At 36.9% G+C, this 16,675-nt stretch overlaps 1 protein-coding gene across 1 annotated transcript in view; it reads left to right on the forward strand.

Moving 5' to 3' along the window:
* The window catches only part of LOC150108798 (fibroblast growth factor 17-like), a 105,457-nt gene that overhangs the window by 40,859 nt on the left and 47,923 nt on the right, over positions 1-16,675 (forward strand). The window contains exon 2 of the mRNA XM_090403311.1: positions 15,175-15,220. Coding sequence (XP_090259437.1) covers positions 15,175-15,220 — 46 coding nt within the window. The remainder of the gene's footprint in view (positions 1-15,174; positions 15,221-16,675) is intronic.

Here is a 16,675-nt window from a genome sequence, read left to right on the forward strand (position 1 = left end):
TCTGAAGGAAACATTGATTGATTCTGCCAGAGAGGCATGTGGTGAGGTTGTGTGCAAAGATAAAAAAATCAGAACTCCCTGGTGGACACAGGAAGTTAAAGAGGCAGTGAAGGAAAAGAAGAAAGCATATCAAAAGTTCCTGGCAAATAAGTCAGCTTTTACTCTTACAGAATACAGAGACAAATGTAAGAAAGCTAAACAGTGTGTAAAACTACCTAAACAAAAGTCATGGGAGGACTTTGGCAAGAATATAGAAAATAAATATCAAGAAGGTGGCAAAATATTCTGGAGGTTGTTGAAGAAGCTTAGGAATGGAGGAAAGAGTGCTGTAAAAGGAATTGGAGATGATAAAGGTGAAATGAAAACAGGAGAAAAAGATATCCTTGAAGTATGGAGTAATTACTTTGAAAAACTGCTAAATGAAACAAGCAGTGATGACAGCACAGTGATAAAAAACACTGACCAGGCATGCAGTCAGGAATACATATCCATATTTGAAGTAGAAAAAGCCATCAAAGGCTTGAAATGTGGAAAGGCAGCAGGAGTAGATGATATTCGACCAGAAATGCTGAAGTATGGTGGTATAAGAGTCTTACAGTGGCTGCACTGCATAGTTCAGAAAGCCTGGACAGAGGGACGAATTCCCGATGATTGGAGTAGAGCTCTCATAGTACCCATATATAAAAAGGGAAATAAAACTGAATGTGAGAATTCCAGAGGTATTTCCCTACTGAGTGTTCCTGGAAAGATCTATATGCAAGTATACTTGAGAAACGGTTGAGAAGAATTGTGGAAGAAAAGCTTGGTGAAGAACAAGCTGGATTCAGGCCAAATAGAGGCTGTCAGGATCAGATCTTCACTTTACGACAAATAGTCGAGAAAGCATGGGAATATAACAAAGATCTGTATTTAAGTTTTGTCGATTTGGAAAAGGCATATGACAAGGTGCCAAGAGAGAAGCTATTCAATATGCTACAGTTATATGGTGTCAATGGGGCATTATATCAAGCAATACTTAGTCTTTATTTGAGTTGTGAGTCAGCAGTTAGAATTGAAGGAAGTACAGGAAGATGGTTTAATGTTAAATCTGGTGTGAGACAAGGATGTACATTATCCCCTCTGTTATTCATTATCTATATGGATCACATTATGAAGGAATGTGGTATTAAACCTGATATCAAAATTGGAGATGTTAATGTCAGCTCTTTGCTTTATGCGGATGATGTTATACTTCTAAATAAATCCGCTACAAGTCTGCAAGATTCTCTGACTAAATTGAATAGCTGTTGTAATAGACATGGTATGAAGGTCAGCAATAAAAAGACAAAGACAATGAAAATAGGCAGAATCATTGAAAATGTCAACTGTGTTGTGAATGGAGAACCTGTGGAACAAGTAAAACATTTCAGCTACTTAGGCACAATTTTTACTGAAGATGGTAAACTAAATATAGAAATAGACAACAGAATCAGCAAAGCTGGTATCGTGGGAAGTCAATTGAATAAATTCATATGGAATAAGAAAGAAATTAGTCGGAACACTAAATTAGCTGTATACAAGACTGTGTTCAAACCAATTTTAACTTATGGATCTGAGAGCTGGGTCAGAAGTAAAACACTTGACCAAAGACTAGAGACCGCAGATATGAGAGTCCTGAGAAAGATTAGAGGCGTGAACAGATGGCATCAATGGCAATATCATATTAAAAATGAGGATATTAGGAAAGAACTTGACATTGTCAGCATCCAGGAATGCGTTAGCAGAGCTAATCTCAGATGGTATGGTCACTTAAATAGAATGGGAGAGGAAAGATTAGAAAAACAAGTGTTCTCTGCCAGGTTGGCAGGAAAACGACCCAGAGGAAGACCAAGATATAGGTGGATTGATACGGTACAAAGTGCCTTAGACGATAGAAATATAAGATCTGATAATGTTGGAGTCTTGACAAGTAACAGACTGATTTGGAGGAAAATTGTAGATAGGAAGTTAGTAATGATGTAATTTTTTCATGTAGTACTGTCATATCCTGTACACCCCTTGAGGGTACATGGCAGGAATTTGATGATGATGATGATGATGATAATTTGGATTTCCATTTGAAAACATCTGAGGCTTTCAAATTTCTGCAGTACATTCGTTTCATGTTCGTGAAACTTTTCAAGCTGAAAAAAGTGAAATCCTGCGAAAAGATTTCTTGCATATTTCGTGCTAATATCATGAAATTTTGATTTCCTCACTGAGTTTTACTAATCTCGGTTTATCTGAACTAAATCACATCTCTGAAGAAGTAACAGAAAAATGATCCCGCTTGTTTAAATGTTCAAAACCGCGTATAAATTCTGCAGCGTGGTAGTATTAAAAAGAAGTCGGTAACATTTCGATGGTAAATTGCAAAATCATATACTTTAATGACAGAACAGATGGCCTTCGTATTTTATATCTCACTTTAATGCAGAAGCGTTTTTATTTTATTATTTTTGTTGAATATAATTTTCTAGATACATACACTTCGTTAAAATGTATGAGATCTATCTGTGAGTTGTTCACGAACCATCAGGGTGAATTTACCTATTCCATGGCTGTTGCAGTTCCAACTGCAATCAGTGGCATTTCTACTTGGTTTATTGTTAATATTGAATGCCATTCTGAACCTTACGTTCACGTTGCGCCTTAAGTTTAAACGTAAGAATATATCTATCGCGGCTTTTTTAAGTCTGTGGAGCAGTACATTTTTGACTACGGTTGATTTGCGATTATGGCGTGAAATGTGACCGAAACAATATTAGCGAAAAGAAGGCGCCTGTTGCGATCATCACTAAAAAGAGGCGACACCAACTTGGTATGAATTTCTTCGAATTATGAGGAAGCAGAATGAAAACCAGATTAACAGCGTCATGTAAGTTAACACTAAATTTACAAATTAAATCGTTGAAAAGTAACAAGTAAGACTTGAGATATGAAAAAAAAATATAAACCCCGGGATATAAATTCCATTCGTATAAATCTTGTGTATTTCGTAAATGTACTCGATTGGCAATACCGGATGCTAATATATTTAAGGTATCGCCATTAACCGAGTTTTAGTTATTACTTTTACGATCCTCAAATGGGATCCACACATTTGTTGCAGAAGTATGACTGTCGCATGAAGAATATTGTAGGCCAGTCATAAGTATTTAAAAATGTATTTGAAAGCCAACTGTGAACCCCCACTAACCATACAAAAGTGCATACAGAAGTAGACCGTCATATTTTCGACAAGTCGTTTTTCCTAAATGGGTTGTCTACTTCATTCTGGATCTGTATCTTCTTCTATATTCAAGCCTTTCATTCACTTCTTCATCCAAATCGAGTACATTTACAAACTGTAGTCCACTTATAAGAATAAATCGAGTACATTTTGTTTTATAAGAACTGGTTAGCACATCTCCTCTTCATCAAACAGATTGTGTGTTCAAATCCTCTCGTGGATGGATTTCGAGATTGTCTTTACGCGCGAGATGAATTTTATCGACCGGTGTGAGACCATCTCCCCGCTTATCGGAGGCCTGAAGTGGCTTCAAAAGTTCAGTTTCAACCCCTAGAGCACGGTTTCCTGACTAGTTAAAAAAATAATTAAAAATCCTTAGGTTTACAGCCTTTCTTGGGTGAGAGCCGCATAAGAAAAATTAAACGTCTTGAAGGGTTAAAGACGCACCATTCATTAAACATCCATGATTAATGGACAGCTCCTGAGGAATTAAGCATTTCTGGGAGGGATGTGAAAGGGACCGAGAATCTCTCCAAGTCATTTAGCTTGGAGAGATTCTCGTCCCATTCATATCCGTGTCACCTGGATTTTTATAATCCAGAGAAAAATGCTACTTTTCTATTGTTTATAGAATAGCCGATATTTCGGCGGAAACTAACGAAGTGGGGTCGATCGATTATTCGGATTCCTGATGTTAGCCACAAATGTTTTTCCCCTCTCTCTCTCTCTCTTGTTTTTTTTAAGAATCTCACCCACGAAACGCTGTAAATTATTATATCAGTACCATTATGCCAGTCAAAGGTTAGGTTAGATAACATCCGGAAACTTCCTAGAGATTAAATATTTCGCTTTTTATATTTCACTTTGGAAGCCATTTCAGGCTTCCAATAACAAATATGATGGTTTCATATCGGGAATGAAATTCAGCCATTAACTGAAGATATTCACATCCATTTCTGCAAAGGTATTCGCCACACGACCTATTGATGGGTCAGAAGAGCTGTACACGTGGCCTAGCAGCCAAAGCGTCAACCCCTCTCTCTTCCAGCTCCCATACAGCGCTAATTCGAAGATATTCCATTTTGCGAAGCACGACAACACAGTATCACAGAAGTAAACATTTGGAGATCGCACCTTTTGTTTCATCTCATAAGTTAAACCGGAGTCTTTTTCAACTAGGCAAGTGGCACGAGCCTAAACCACTCGGCCATGGAAGCATACTACACATGATAAAATAGCTTTCATCACCCTTAGCTATTGGAGTAAACTCTGAAAACTATTCAAGTATACCGTGGGACAGAAATTTACTGCAGTCTTAAGATAAGTTTATAATTACTGTTTAGATATTTTTTTATGTTTAGCCCATACATGAGAAGTTGGTTGGTCCATCTATGGTACGCTAAGTACTGTATATGGGAACCCGTGCTTCACAGTATTTGGCGCTTATAAAAAAAAAAAAAGTAGGTAACATAGGAATAAAAGAAGATGAAAAAGCAGTTGATTTGCAGTTTACAACCACATGAACATAAAAAATGATACTATAAATGTGGATAATGGCGTCTTTTTCTTCTTTAGCAAAACATAATCTAACAGTGCCGTGCAGGGTGACCCCGAGTGCTGAAGCATCCGGCGTCCTAGCAAAATATAAAATAAGCTTTCCACCTGACAACATTTGCAGCTACCGAGACATTATTTATTTACTGTTACTCTGAACGGAGGCTCTCAGAGGTCAAGCGGATACATTAAGTAAATGGATATTAAGTCAGCTCCTTGGAGTGATAATAAGAGTGTAGGAAGGATGCGTGTGGTGCGTGATGTGACGCGAGTGCGGTGTTTATATCCTGCCTACGATAACAACAATGATAATTCAACAGAAATCTAACCTGTTATTAAGGTTAATCTAATGCGTCGTGAATACGTTACCCCATCATTTACCCTCCTCTTTCTTATTTTGCTTTTTAATTTCACGAACTGTGAGTGCAGTTGGACCGAATGCCTGCGCTAATAAAGTGGTATGCGGCCCCCAGAGATAAAAACAGAGATATCCTCACTAACAGAATGCGAGTCAGGACAGAAACGTGGGCACGTTCCTCGATTGTTTGCTAACGGACATTTCGCTCTGCAAAGAAAGCACATTCATTCGCTAAAGAGATTTATTTCGGGATTGAGCATCTCGGTCATTCCAAAGATTGTTATCTTTGCTAACACGAAAAACTTCTGGAAGTAAACATTTTGTAACGTTTGTGTTACGCTGTTAAAACAAAATATAAGGAAACTATTTTAAATAGTAAAATGAATAAAAATCGCTTCATTTGCTTATTCGTGCCACTTGGCAACAGCAAAACCGCTTTGAAAGGAAAAAGATGAGCCAGCATAATGAACTGATTCTGTTCCCAAGTGATTTATCAAATTCAAGTGACATTCACGTCAATGAATATTCATTTATACACAGCACTCATTTCCGCTTTTTTAAATAAATTCGAATTGTCATTTTCATTTACTGGGCCAAAATGAATGTCAAAAGTTCTGTTTAATGGTGCATTTGCTATCAAAGGAGTAGTCTTTACATTTTCGAGACGGGACTGGAATTTGTATTCTTAACTATGACGTCCCACTCTTGGGGGCGACTCTGGTGAGGAAAAAAAAGGGGTATAAATAATTGATGCAACATCACAAAGAAACCGAGCGATTTCATGGAATTTTTTAATTTTTTATATTTAAAACACCTTAGCTTGTTCTAGTACGTACTAGACAGATTTTAATAAACATAAAATATAAAACAGAACCCGATATACCTTAGAATTCTAAAATATGGCGGTGCCGGTGTGTAGTTGTCGAAGTTATAAAATCATAAACAAAAAATTAAAGGAAAGTCTTCACTTTCCTTCTTTCTTTAATTTGTGACATGACAACGAAACAAAGACCCGAAACTGTCTGATGATTTGCGCCAAACATGGGAATGGGACAAGCAGAAATCCTAAGGGATGTGTGGCGTCATTGAAGATCGGAGCTATCTGGTGATTAAATGTCTGCTTGTTGGAACTGCTCCTGCGCCACACACCGTTATGAGAATCTCAATTAACGGATGTTACGTTTTAACTATTAAAAGTCTCTACTTTCATTCTATTCTTGATAAATAACGCACTATCCCTTTAAAACTTAATTTTAGGAGATCTCTTTGTAATTTGTCTAAAACATAAAATAAGCTGGAAACAAACGCATTTGATTAAAGTAAGTAAAACAGAGCCATTCATGTATTTCTTATGTGAATTAAGCAAAAACTGCGGTAAAAAAATTAAAAAAAAACTAGTCGAGATTCTTTCTACGAGGCTGATTCGATTTCCGTTTTTCCATGAACCTAAATATTAGTCTACAACTCGAAAATTGCAGAAGACTAAATTGATAAACTTTATTTATTTTGTTTGACACACTGGAAACATTTATTTTCAGAGAGTATAAGAACAAGTTGTAAGAGAATTATTGAAAGCCAAACGTAGCGTACCCGTCCAGAGCAACACTGAAGCAGAAGAGTAGATCGGACTTGATTCTTCGTTAAGATAATTTTTAATTGTCATACGATGGTACTTCGAGCAGAAAAGACGCTAATACAGCGTCGCATGTTAACTATATGAGGAAGTGTGACATCACTGTTTTTCCGAATCAACTCGGGTGTTCTTTAAAGATCCTCAGTACAGCGATTTTCATTACGCTTACTGAGATACCAAGAAACTCGAAGTGAGTCGAGAAACCACAGCCAGGAGAACCAAGTAGGGAAGTTTCCTAAACCAGACTTAATAAGAGAAAGTGAATTGAATGTTCATTTTTTCTCCCTTTAAAAAAAAAAAAAAATGAAGAATGTTCATGAATTTTACTAACAAAAATTGGTACGAATGGCGTTATCGATTAATAAAGTTTTGGATTTAAATTCCTGTAAATTGCGTAACTGAGTGTGTAGTGGGGGGGGGGGGTGAAATCGGTCAGGAGCATCATGATTCATAGGGTGGAAAAATAGTCTTTCAGAAAAAAGGGAAAAAATCGGAGCAGAATTTTGCTGCGCTCAGTTCAAAGGACAGCAAAAATGCGAGGAGCGTTTCTGGAGCGATGAAGCGCAGTCGTTTGTTGCAGGAGCTGATTTTGATTACATTATTTGTGCTGCCAATCAGTCCCAAATAACTGAAATGGTTATTAAATCTCAATTTCCACTAAAACGTGCGCACTTGCGAAAATAACAATTAGCAAGACGAGGGAGTGTGGGGCGGCGACACCCCGAGAGGCAAATGACCTATGCCACCGTAGACCGTTACTTTCTAGAGCAGTTACATCATTTACATAATACCCGTTTACAAGGAAAAATTCCTTCACCGAAGGAAATTCATTTCTTGAAACGTCTTCAAGAGCACTTTGATTTTAGTTTAGGAATTCTGATAGTCTCCGGTGAGCAGAGCAAGCATTTTTATTTTAATTTTTTAATACGGTGAAAATCAGTGAGGTATATGGTTGCTCTCTGTCAGTAGCAGTCACAGCACCGCACTTTTTAATAATATTTGTTGATTGCAACAATGTCATAATCGGTCATTTCCGAGGTTTTTTTTTCTTTTCGCTTTCGATTATTTTAAAAATTTAAATCCCGTTTGTGAAAACAAAGAAATAATTTCGGAAAATTAATTGCAATGTTTCACTTCAAAATTCTTTGGAAAAGGGACATTTTCCCCAGAGATTTTGGGTCAACATGTTATACTTTTGTAATCTTGGCTCGTGAACATTAAGTCTTACAAAAGAAAGTTCCACGTCCAGTTTTACCGACATTCGCGGCCTTAGCAATATGAATGATGTACACTGCCACCTAGTCATCCAAACAACCGTACCTATTATTCCTAACGGAACCTCAAAAATTGCCCAAACTAAATCTTACACAACTCGTTTCACCACAAGAGTGTGCATTCATCAGAACAGACGTACCATTTCAGACAATGCAAAATCTCGAATCGCTTTTTTTATTTGAACAATAGCTCAAAATGTTTCAAGGTTTGTTGCATTCATTTGCTGTCTTTATGGATGTCCAACTCTGATAAACCGCTCTAGACGTTGGCCATCTATCTTTAAAGTTTCATTCACTGCACCGAAATACCCAAATAGTCAAATCATTTTCCTAGGGAAATTCAAACTAGTTTTACACTTTGTAAAACTCAAACCCCTGTTTCCTCTTTTCCAATTCCACTGATCTTGTGGACAGGGATGCCGAAGTATTTGGCATTAGCAACGGCTTAGGCCAAAATAGCCCCTGTATCTATCAGAATAGCAGACAACTGCAACCATTATACCTTTACGTCTTCTTAACAAGTCTTCCATCCAGTACATTGTAGATATCAATTCTCTTCTTGGTAGCCAAGAACAACCTCGTCCAACTTTCCTTCAGCGCGGCATTCTCTATGTCATGTCTTTGGGCATTATTACAAGGGAACGGGACGACCTCGGTGATCTCTACACCTGTTTTTCATGGTCCAACTGCTGTTTCCATTCTCCGGATCCAAACAGCTGCTCAGAATGAATAACAGAAAAAATTCTTACTAGAATGACTTTCATTCCCAATTTCGCATAAAATATCCGACTACCACCCAGGCCATGGTTCTCCCACAAATGTACCAAGGTAGCCTTCCTCCAAAATATATCAAAGGATCCTGCACACTAACGCGTCATCTGGTCCGAATCATATCGTATCACCCATATTATACTCAAAACGTTTGTTCCAGACAATACCAATCCTGTATCGCTTCAAAAATCTTTTATACTCGATCGATGTCTGCTCTACAGCATGGAGAAATGTATACATTCAGTCCGTTTCAAAAAAAAAAAAATAATAATAATAAATAAATAAAAATCCAAAGCTAACCTTCTGGCCTTCATCACCCATCTTTTGTCACAAGACATAGAAAGGTATGAAGACATTCGTGTGTTCCTCGACATTTCAGTGGCACCAGGTTTGGCCTGATCAACAACTACCGTCCTATGGTCTGCTTTCTACCTTCCGTAATTGGGTTGCCAGCATGAGCACTGGCCGTTCAAAGCATATTTTTTACGCAACTCCCACTCACTAAAGGTTATTAACCTGTACTACATAAAAATTTTACCCATTTGCAGTATGTGTCTCTATTTTTTATCTATTTTTTCAGGCCCCCAATAAGAGGGTGGTGTCAAACTTGGCGATGAAATTCACCTCCGCTTAACGACAATCGCAAACATTTATGGTCACTGAGGGATTAGAATCTGCAGTCTGTTGGAGAGGATATACGCTAACCAAGCGGGTTTACATGCCAAGGTGAATGGTTTCCTCATCAATTCAAAAGTAGTACAGTGATTTGTGCTCTCATCCACTCTCTTCCTCCTCTATATGAATGATCATCTCTCATTCACGGACTTCAAATCGTGTTCAAAGCTTAGCTGATGATAGAGCATTCCATTCTTGTTCCTCATTTGACAAACTTTGTAGTGTCCAATTACTAGAAGCCACAAGGCCTTCCTAAATCTGTGATGTGGTAACCTAATCTTGCTATTCTTCGACTTCGATGAAGTGAGGATAACCTTGCGATTTTCAATACCACTAAAAGAAAGCCTCTTCTATTTTCTTGCAAGGAAGATCGCTCGTGACTTTGCCTTACTTTGATGATACCTGAACACAATCAGGTTTCTCTTCTTGGGTTAACTTACACATGGAGCCTTTCCTGACACTTACACCGTTTCTTGGACTTCAGCGTCCAAGAAAAAGTGTGCTTTTCTACTCAAGACATTGCTTCTCGCTGTACAATTGCTGTGTAAATCCCAAAACCATGGAACAGTGCGCCTCAACCTCCCTAAGAATACTCGATGCTTTGCAGAAGACGACAACCTGATTAAATGATGACCTTCTTTCTTACAATTTCTTTTTAATCACTCTCGCTGATGTTGTTTCTACCTCCTGTCTCTTCGGTAGGCATTACTATGACCAATGTTTCGCAGAACTGGCCACCGTCATTTCTCCACTTTCTTCCAAAACTAAGAACCTGAGCAGCTGCGTCAGAATCCATTTACCATCCAGCTCTGTATTTACCAAACCCACCTCGCTCCTTCCTCGTTCATTCCATGTAACTGTTCTTCGGAACAGCCTCCTTCACTTCTGTCCCCCAAAACTACAACCTTCAGCTGTTCCAAAAACACGCTGAAGATAAATATAACACGCACAAGATAAATATTTTCCCCTTTATCTTCAGACCCACATATGACACTGATGAGCTGTGAATCTGTTATTAAAATAAATAAATAAAATAAAGTTACTCATTCGCTGACAGTGGCAGCATGTTCAATGCACATTATTTCTGTAGAAATTTGTATGTTCACTGATTTTTGCATATTTTCCAAAAGGAAAACTAACATTCACGGGAATAAATCCTCTGAACTTCCATATTACAGTAACTGACCTTCAGATGGAAAAAAAATCCACGCTACCGCGTTCTTTCGACTACACTATGTAGGTTCCTGTGACATCACTTCAACATTCTTGAGGTATTTCGTCTGATCATACTATTAATTCTCATATTCCCACAATGTCACAGAAAATTAAAGGAGATCACACAGAACATATAAATCTCTGGATATCATTATTGCAATAATGAAGTTATAAAATGATATCAAAGGAGAAGGAATCAAACTCGTGACCACAAGTTATGAGTTGCTTATAATGACTATTTTGTTGTGGGTCTACGGAAGCGATAATATGAGCAGACTAAACATTTCTAGAGAAGATCAATAATTACCGTTTGCATAAAATAATTGTTTCGCAAAATCTAGCATCTGTAGGATACGGCATGCGCAGTTTGGATTTCGTTATGAAGGGGGGGGGGGGGAATGTACAAGAACATTTTCAATTGAAGGTGGGTTAACCTATATCATACGGAAGTGGTAGGCTGTTCTTTCTTGCAATTCAGCCCGCTGATACAAACTTCTGACCTTATTAAAATTATATATAATTTTAATAAGGTCAGATATTATTATTACAGAATATTATCTGTAATCGATTACAGATAATATTAGTGTAGTAAAATGAACGTTTACTTTTCTTGGAAAGACTAAATGATTTCATCTGGTTGTTGCCGAAATCATCATTCTTGAGGTGTAATGAGACTGCAAAACTTGAATAAATTCTGTTTGTGATTGTTATATACGTCTGACAACTAGAGATCGCTGAATGCTATTCTAGAATGTTATGCTTAATAAAGAGAGCGGGTTTAAAAATAAATGACTTCATAGGTACTGTTACATGTCGGTCACAACTAATACAACATTGTAGACAACAAAAACTGGATATCATTATTGCTGCAATCCAGTTAAAAAAGGATATCAAAGGAGAAGGAATCAAACTCGTGACCACAAGTCATGAATTGCTCATTCTTGCAGAGACTATACCGCACAGATGAAGCACGCAAAAGACTTGACATGTAAACATTATCAACCAGATTAACAAAGAAAAACTATTTGAAGAACCATGTTATAGTGAAAACCATATTCTCACTGACAAGGGTAGTAGCTCAGGTCAAACTACAACAGCAAGGGGCAAAGCAGGACTTTATTTATTTGGAAGATTGTGTGTGTGTGTGTGTGTGTGTGTGTGTGTGTGTGTGTGTGTGTGTGTGTGTGTGTGTGTGTGTGTGTAGGGGGGGGATGGTGTTGGTGTTAGGATTTGACATACACTAAGTCAATTATAGAGAAGAGTTATAACTTTTTTTAACATTTCGTGTTTATTAATACAATTTACTTCGATTTTTCAAGTTTTTAATTTGTATTATGATTGGAAAAAATTGTATATACGTAAATAAGTTTTAATTTCATGAAAGGATTATCTCAATCGTTTTTTTCCTTGTTCTCTACCTCTGGATACAATTAGACAAATTCCAGGAATTTGGTTTAGTTGGAATTACAGCCAAAGGAACTAAGACTAGGGTCAGTGCGAGTATTAACTGCATACACATGCAGTTATCGACAGACTGGTCGGTTTTCTGTTTTGCAAGATGGAAAAAAAAAAAAAGCCCCCCCCCCCCCCCCCAAGGAAATCCGTGCTACCAGCATATACTGTATCCTCTAACTCGCCTTCAGTCGAGAAGTTCTTTGCAGGCGTTCCAAGACGAGATTCGAATCCGGTGCTTCACCAAAGGATAATACTGATAATGTGGTTACTACATCTCATTTATGACAATATACTTAATAATAAAAATCATGGCGTAGTGCGTTTTAATCTGGCGTGCTTGTCTCTATCGTATAAAGAACGAAAATAGGGGATGGAGAAGTCCTAGAATCCATAGAAATGGTAAAAATCTTAACCATAATGCCGATCGTCATTTCATCTGGGAGAAGCGTGCCCAAGCTGTGATTCATACATGCATCGATACCGCGAAAACGAAATGGAAGTAATATTTTCTGGAAGGGGTGCGATGCATAATGTTCCCTGTTGTCACACATGAAACATCAAGTGTCCAAGTATAATAAGCATTGACAAAAGAGAGTAATTGTATATTAGTCAACCATATTTAGTTCATTCATAAAAGGTAAATTCCACCAACGAAAGTCTGTACGTTAATATTAGTTCCATCTGAGGATTAATAACTTCAGGCCTTCAATAAGTAGCATGGCGTCTCATAATCGGTTACGAAATTAATCTATCACTTAAATACACTCAGAAATATCCGTATTCACCGCGGGATTTGAACTCACGACCTGATGGAGAGCGAACAAGCTAACCACTCGGAAAATCGGTAATGAGGTTTGTAAGCGAAAGGAATTAATAAGTTTGCTATTAATATTATAGAGGATAATGCAACTATATGGCAGCTTATCCTAATTATGTAATATATTTTGTTATTTTAACATATATAAAATATGTTAAGATATCTTTCTTTTTATTTTTTTTTTATTTCTAAACAAGTTGCTCATTCTTATTAAGTAAATAAACCTCAACCGTGGCTGTAAATACCTTCTTTTAATAAGCTTTCAAGGAATTCTTTTTAAGTGGCAACATATAGGAGTTGCAAAGGGTCAACAAGCTTTTTTTCGCAACTGGAATGCCAGTTGACAAACTGAAGGTTGTTTCCACTGCTTGAACACAACTCGCATTATGAAACGAAGAAGCATTCATTTTGAGTGGTGGAGACAAAATCGAAGAGGCCAACAAAACTGACGGAAAGAAATTAGCAAAGTACCGAGTGTAGCTATATTATCGCGCAAAAATGTGGAACTACAGCTCCAGATATTAACAGAATTTACAGTCAGCAGAATTACGAAGACTTGTTTTTCATGCTAAAAGTGCAACTCGCAAGCCACATAACACCAAACGTTATTATTTTCGGACTTCAGAACAACAGAAACAAGTTCGAGGAAACGAACGACGAGTCACACTAGGCTAAGTTCAAGTATTACTCCGCACTTCGCTACAAATGCATCTTTGAACCCGAGTTCTCTCTGCCATCACAGCAATGAAATGCAGAAAAGGCACTCATTCGGTATGAAGATAATCATGCTTCTCCCATCAGCCTACTTTGAGGAAACTAAGTTCTAGAACTGATCTGGATTTGATCCAAATCCGTCAGAACACCCTCGGAATGTTGGATCGTCTAGAGACAACAATGCGAAGAATGATCCTGTGTCAGCCGTCTTGAAGCCGCTGAAACCGTTCAACAAAGTACGACTGTTCTACGTTTCAAGCAAATAATGATGCAACTTTGTTTTCTTGCAAACTTCCGAAGTAGCAAGTAACAGGGCGTGTTTTCTATTTTCCTTTTTATGTGCGTTTGTTTGCTGTCGGCATGCAACAGGCGATCTTGCTAGATGGATTTCGATGAAACTGGACCAACTGCTGAAATATGTCAAGCAATCTCATTTCTTCTGGATTTAGTTCGCACTGAAATTGTTATAAAAGCTGCATTTTTTAATCTTACAATCTTTATTTATTTAACATTTATCAATAATACTATCGACATAAAACAAGAAAAGGATAATGCTGTTGATTAATTTTTTTTCTTCGTATGATGCGGCGAACATTCACCATTTTGCTTAAAGTGATTTCACTTTGAGGTAGGCGTGACGGCATCGAAGTGAAATCACTTCATTTGCTAGCATTTAAAACCATTGGCATGAGTTGTGGTATTGCGCTATTTAAAAGACACGGACTCTACTCGACACTCTTCTCTGCACACTCAAAGAGTCTTTCTCTCTCTCTCTAATAAAAACCCAACAGATGACAGGACAGAGAACGTTAATTAATCCAAACTACTAAAATGTGAATTACGAGCTCCTGACAGTCCCGTGTCTTAAGATGGGTAAAATCTATACTCAGTCAGTCAATACTCGTGCGAAACCAAGTTCTCCTATTCTCCCGATCATTTTCGAACTTTTAAAGAGTTAATAATTATCTTTAGCTCTATCAATTAATAAAGTTCTCATATCTCAAAATCACTTCAATATATTCACCGTCAAAAAGTCAGCGATGTCGTATTCAACTTTTCATGATAATATCGCAGATCATTCAAACTCACGTCAATGTTCACTGGAATCTGCTCCCTTTAATCCTAACTGGGTATATTCTGTTCAAGTAGCTATTTTTCTCGGTGAGAAAAGCAGGGTATGTAAACAACTGTGTGCCATTTAACATAATTATTCTTTTCATATCATTTTGCTATTTGCAATGCAGTGCACTGGACTCGCAGATTACTAAGTAAATTTAATGCATTATAACCCTACGAAGGATTTTCGCCTTAATGATTTTGTGCAATCTTGTTCAAATGATGTGTAATCAGTAAATGAATTGCCATGCAGTTAAATCTAGAAAATTCATACTTATTTACTGTAATTTACTACTTGAAAAGTTTCAATGAATTGCTGAACTCTGACTTTCTGTTTTTCAGGTATCGTCAGGTTGCCGTCCTAGCATTACTAAGTACCCTACTCATGGTATGTGATATTTGCTCTTAACCATTATAACAGCTTAGTTTAATGCTACTTATTCTTATTACATGAACCCATTCAGCGATGATATATACGTTAATCAGCCTTTAACATTCTTAATCAGAATAACCCATTTCAGGGTCCTTTCTAGGATTTACCTAGATAAGCAAGTGCGATTTTAATTCAGAAGTTAAACTAAATTAATTAAAAACAAGAGGGCAAAGTGCACTTCATATATGGAGTACGTTTTTCAAAGTTCTATACTACAGAAGCTTCAAGATTGCATTTAACTTTACAGTTAACCTTCTGAATTAAAATGAACTGTTATTTTGTTAGTCGCTGTTAAAAGAAATATTTCGGTGTCTACAAAAGCTGTTGAATTTGCTGATCACATCGCAAAGAGCGTTTCCATTTACATTAGTGCAAAAATAAATTCCAAAGTTAATACACGAAGAAAAGTAGGAAAAAATCCTCACCCCCAGAGCTCTTAAATGATCACTAAATATTTTCGAGCCTATGAGTAAGAATTCACTCCCCTTTTCGACGTTTATTCGTGTAAAGACTCGCTTTAAGGATTATTTTTTCTTTCAAAATAGTCTTACTGACAATTACCCTCAATTGTACTGACCAATAAACAACTTCTTCCACATCTTAATCACTTAACTTGAAAATCAGCAATCTTATCTTGAACATGACAACAACAATAAAAAAATATGTTTTGTAGTAAGCTACTTCGTACAGTAGCATGTCTGAACAAGTTATTGGTTATATTTTCCTTTTCCATTTATTTATTTTTGCATTTATATTTTTTTCTGCTTCGAAAAATAAGAAGCAACCAGAGCAATTGCTTAAACTAATGCAAAGAGAAGGTGCTGATTACATAGTGTTTCGAGAAAGAATTTGAGGTAGTTCTAGTTCCGATAACACATCTAATAGTGGGGGGGACGCCCTGAATGCCCGCCTCTCTCTCTCTCTCTCTCTCTCTCTCTCACTCTCTCTCCTTTTTTAATGAAATAAGTTTCGAATGAAGGGCTAGGATTTTTCACTCAGAAACTTGGGTTTCCTATTGTGAGTTAATTGATGGAGTGAGTGAGAGTGTGTTTGGATTTGTCGAATACCTGAATATTGGCTTAAATCTGAACATTTTAGTAGAAACTCATAAAAATAAATTCGAAGACCAACCAAAAGATCCGGCTATCGAGCTATCACAATAGATTAATTAGTTATTTCACAAATATCTCCATTTCTTTTTTAAAGTACGTACATTTAATTTTAAGTTCTTAAAAATATTATTTCCGCATTATGTTTTTTTTTTTAATTTATTTCATATTTATGATATTGAATTTGCAAAGTAAGTTAACAAATTCGTTAGCATTTTATTACACCAGTTATCAAGCATATAAATGGTTAGTACGATACACTAATAAGTTTACTTCGTAATTAGTGTAGAAAGCAAAATTA

This window comes from Typopeltis vanoorti, chromosome 2 (assembly GCF_054136105.1).
Source record: "Typopeltis vanoorti isolate ZY-2024b chromosome 2, IOZ_Tvanoo_1.0, whole genome shotgun sequence".
NCBI lineage: Eukaryota > Metazoa > Arthropoda > Arachnida > Uropygi > Thelyphonidae > Typopeltis > Typopeltis vanoorti.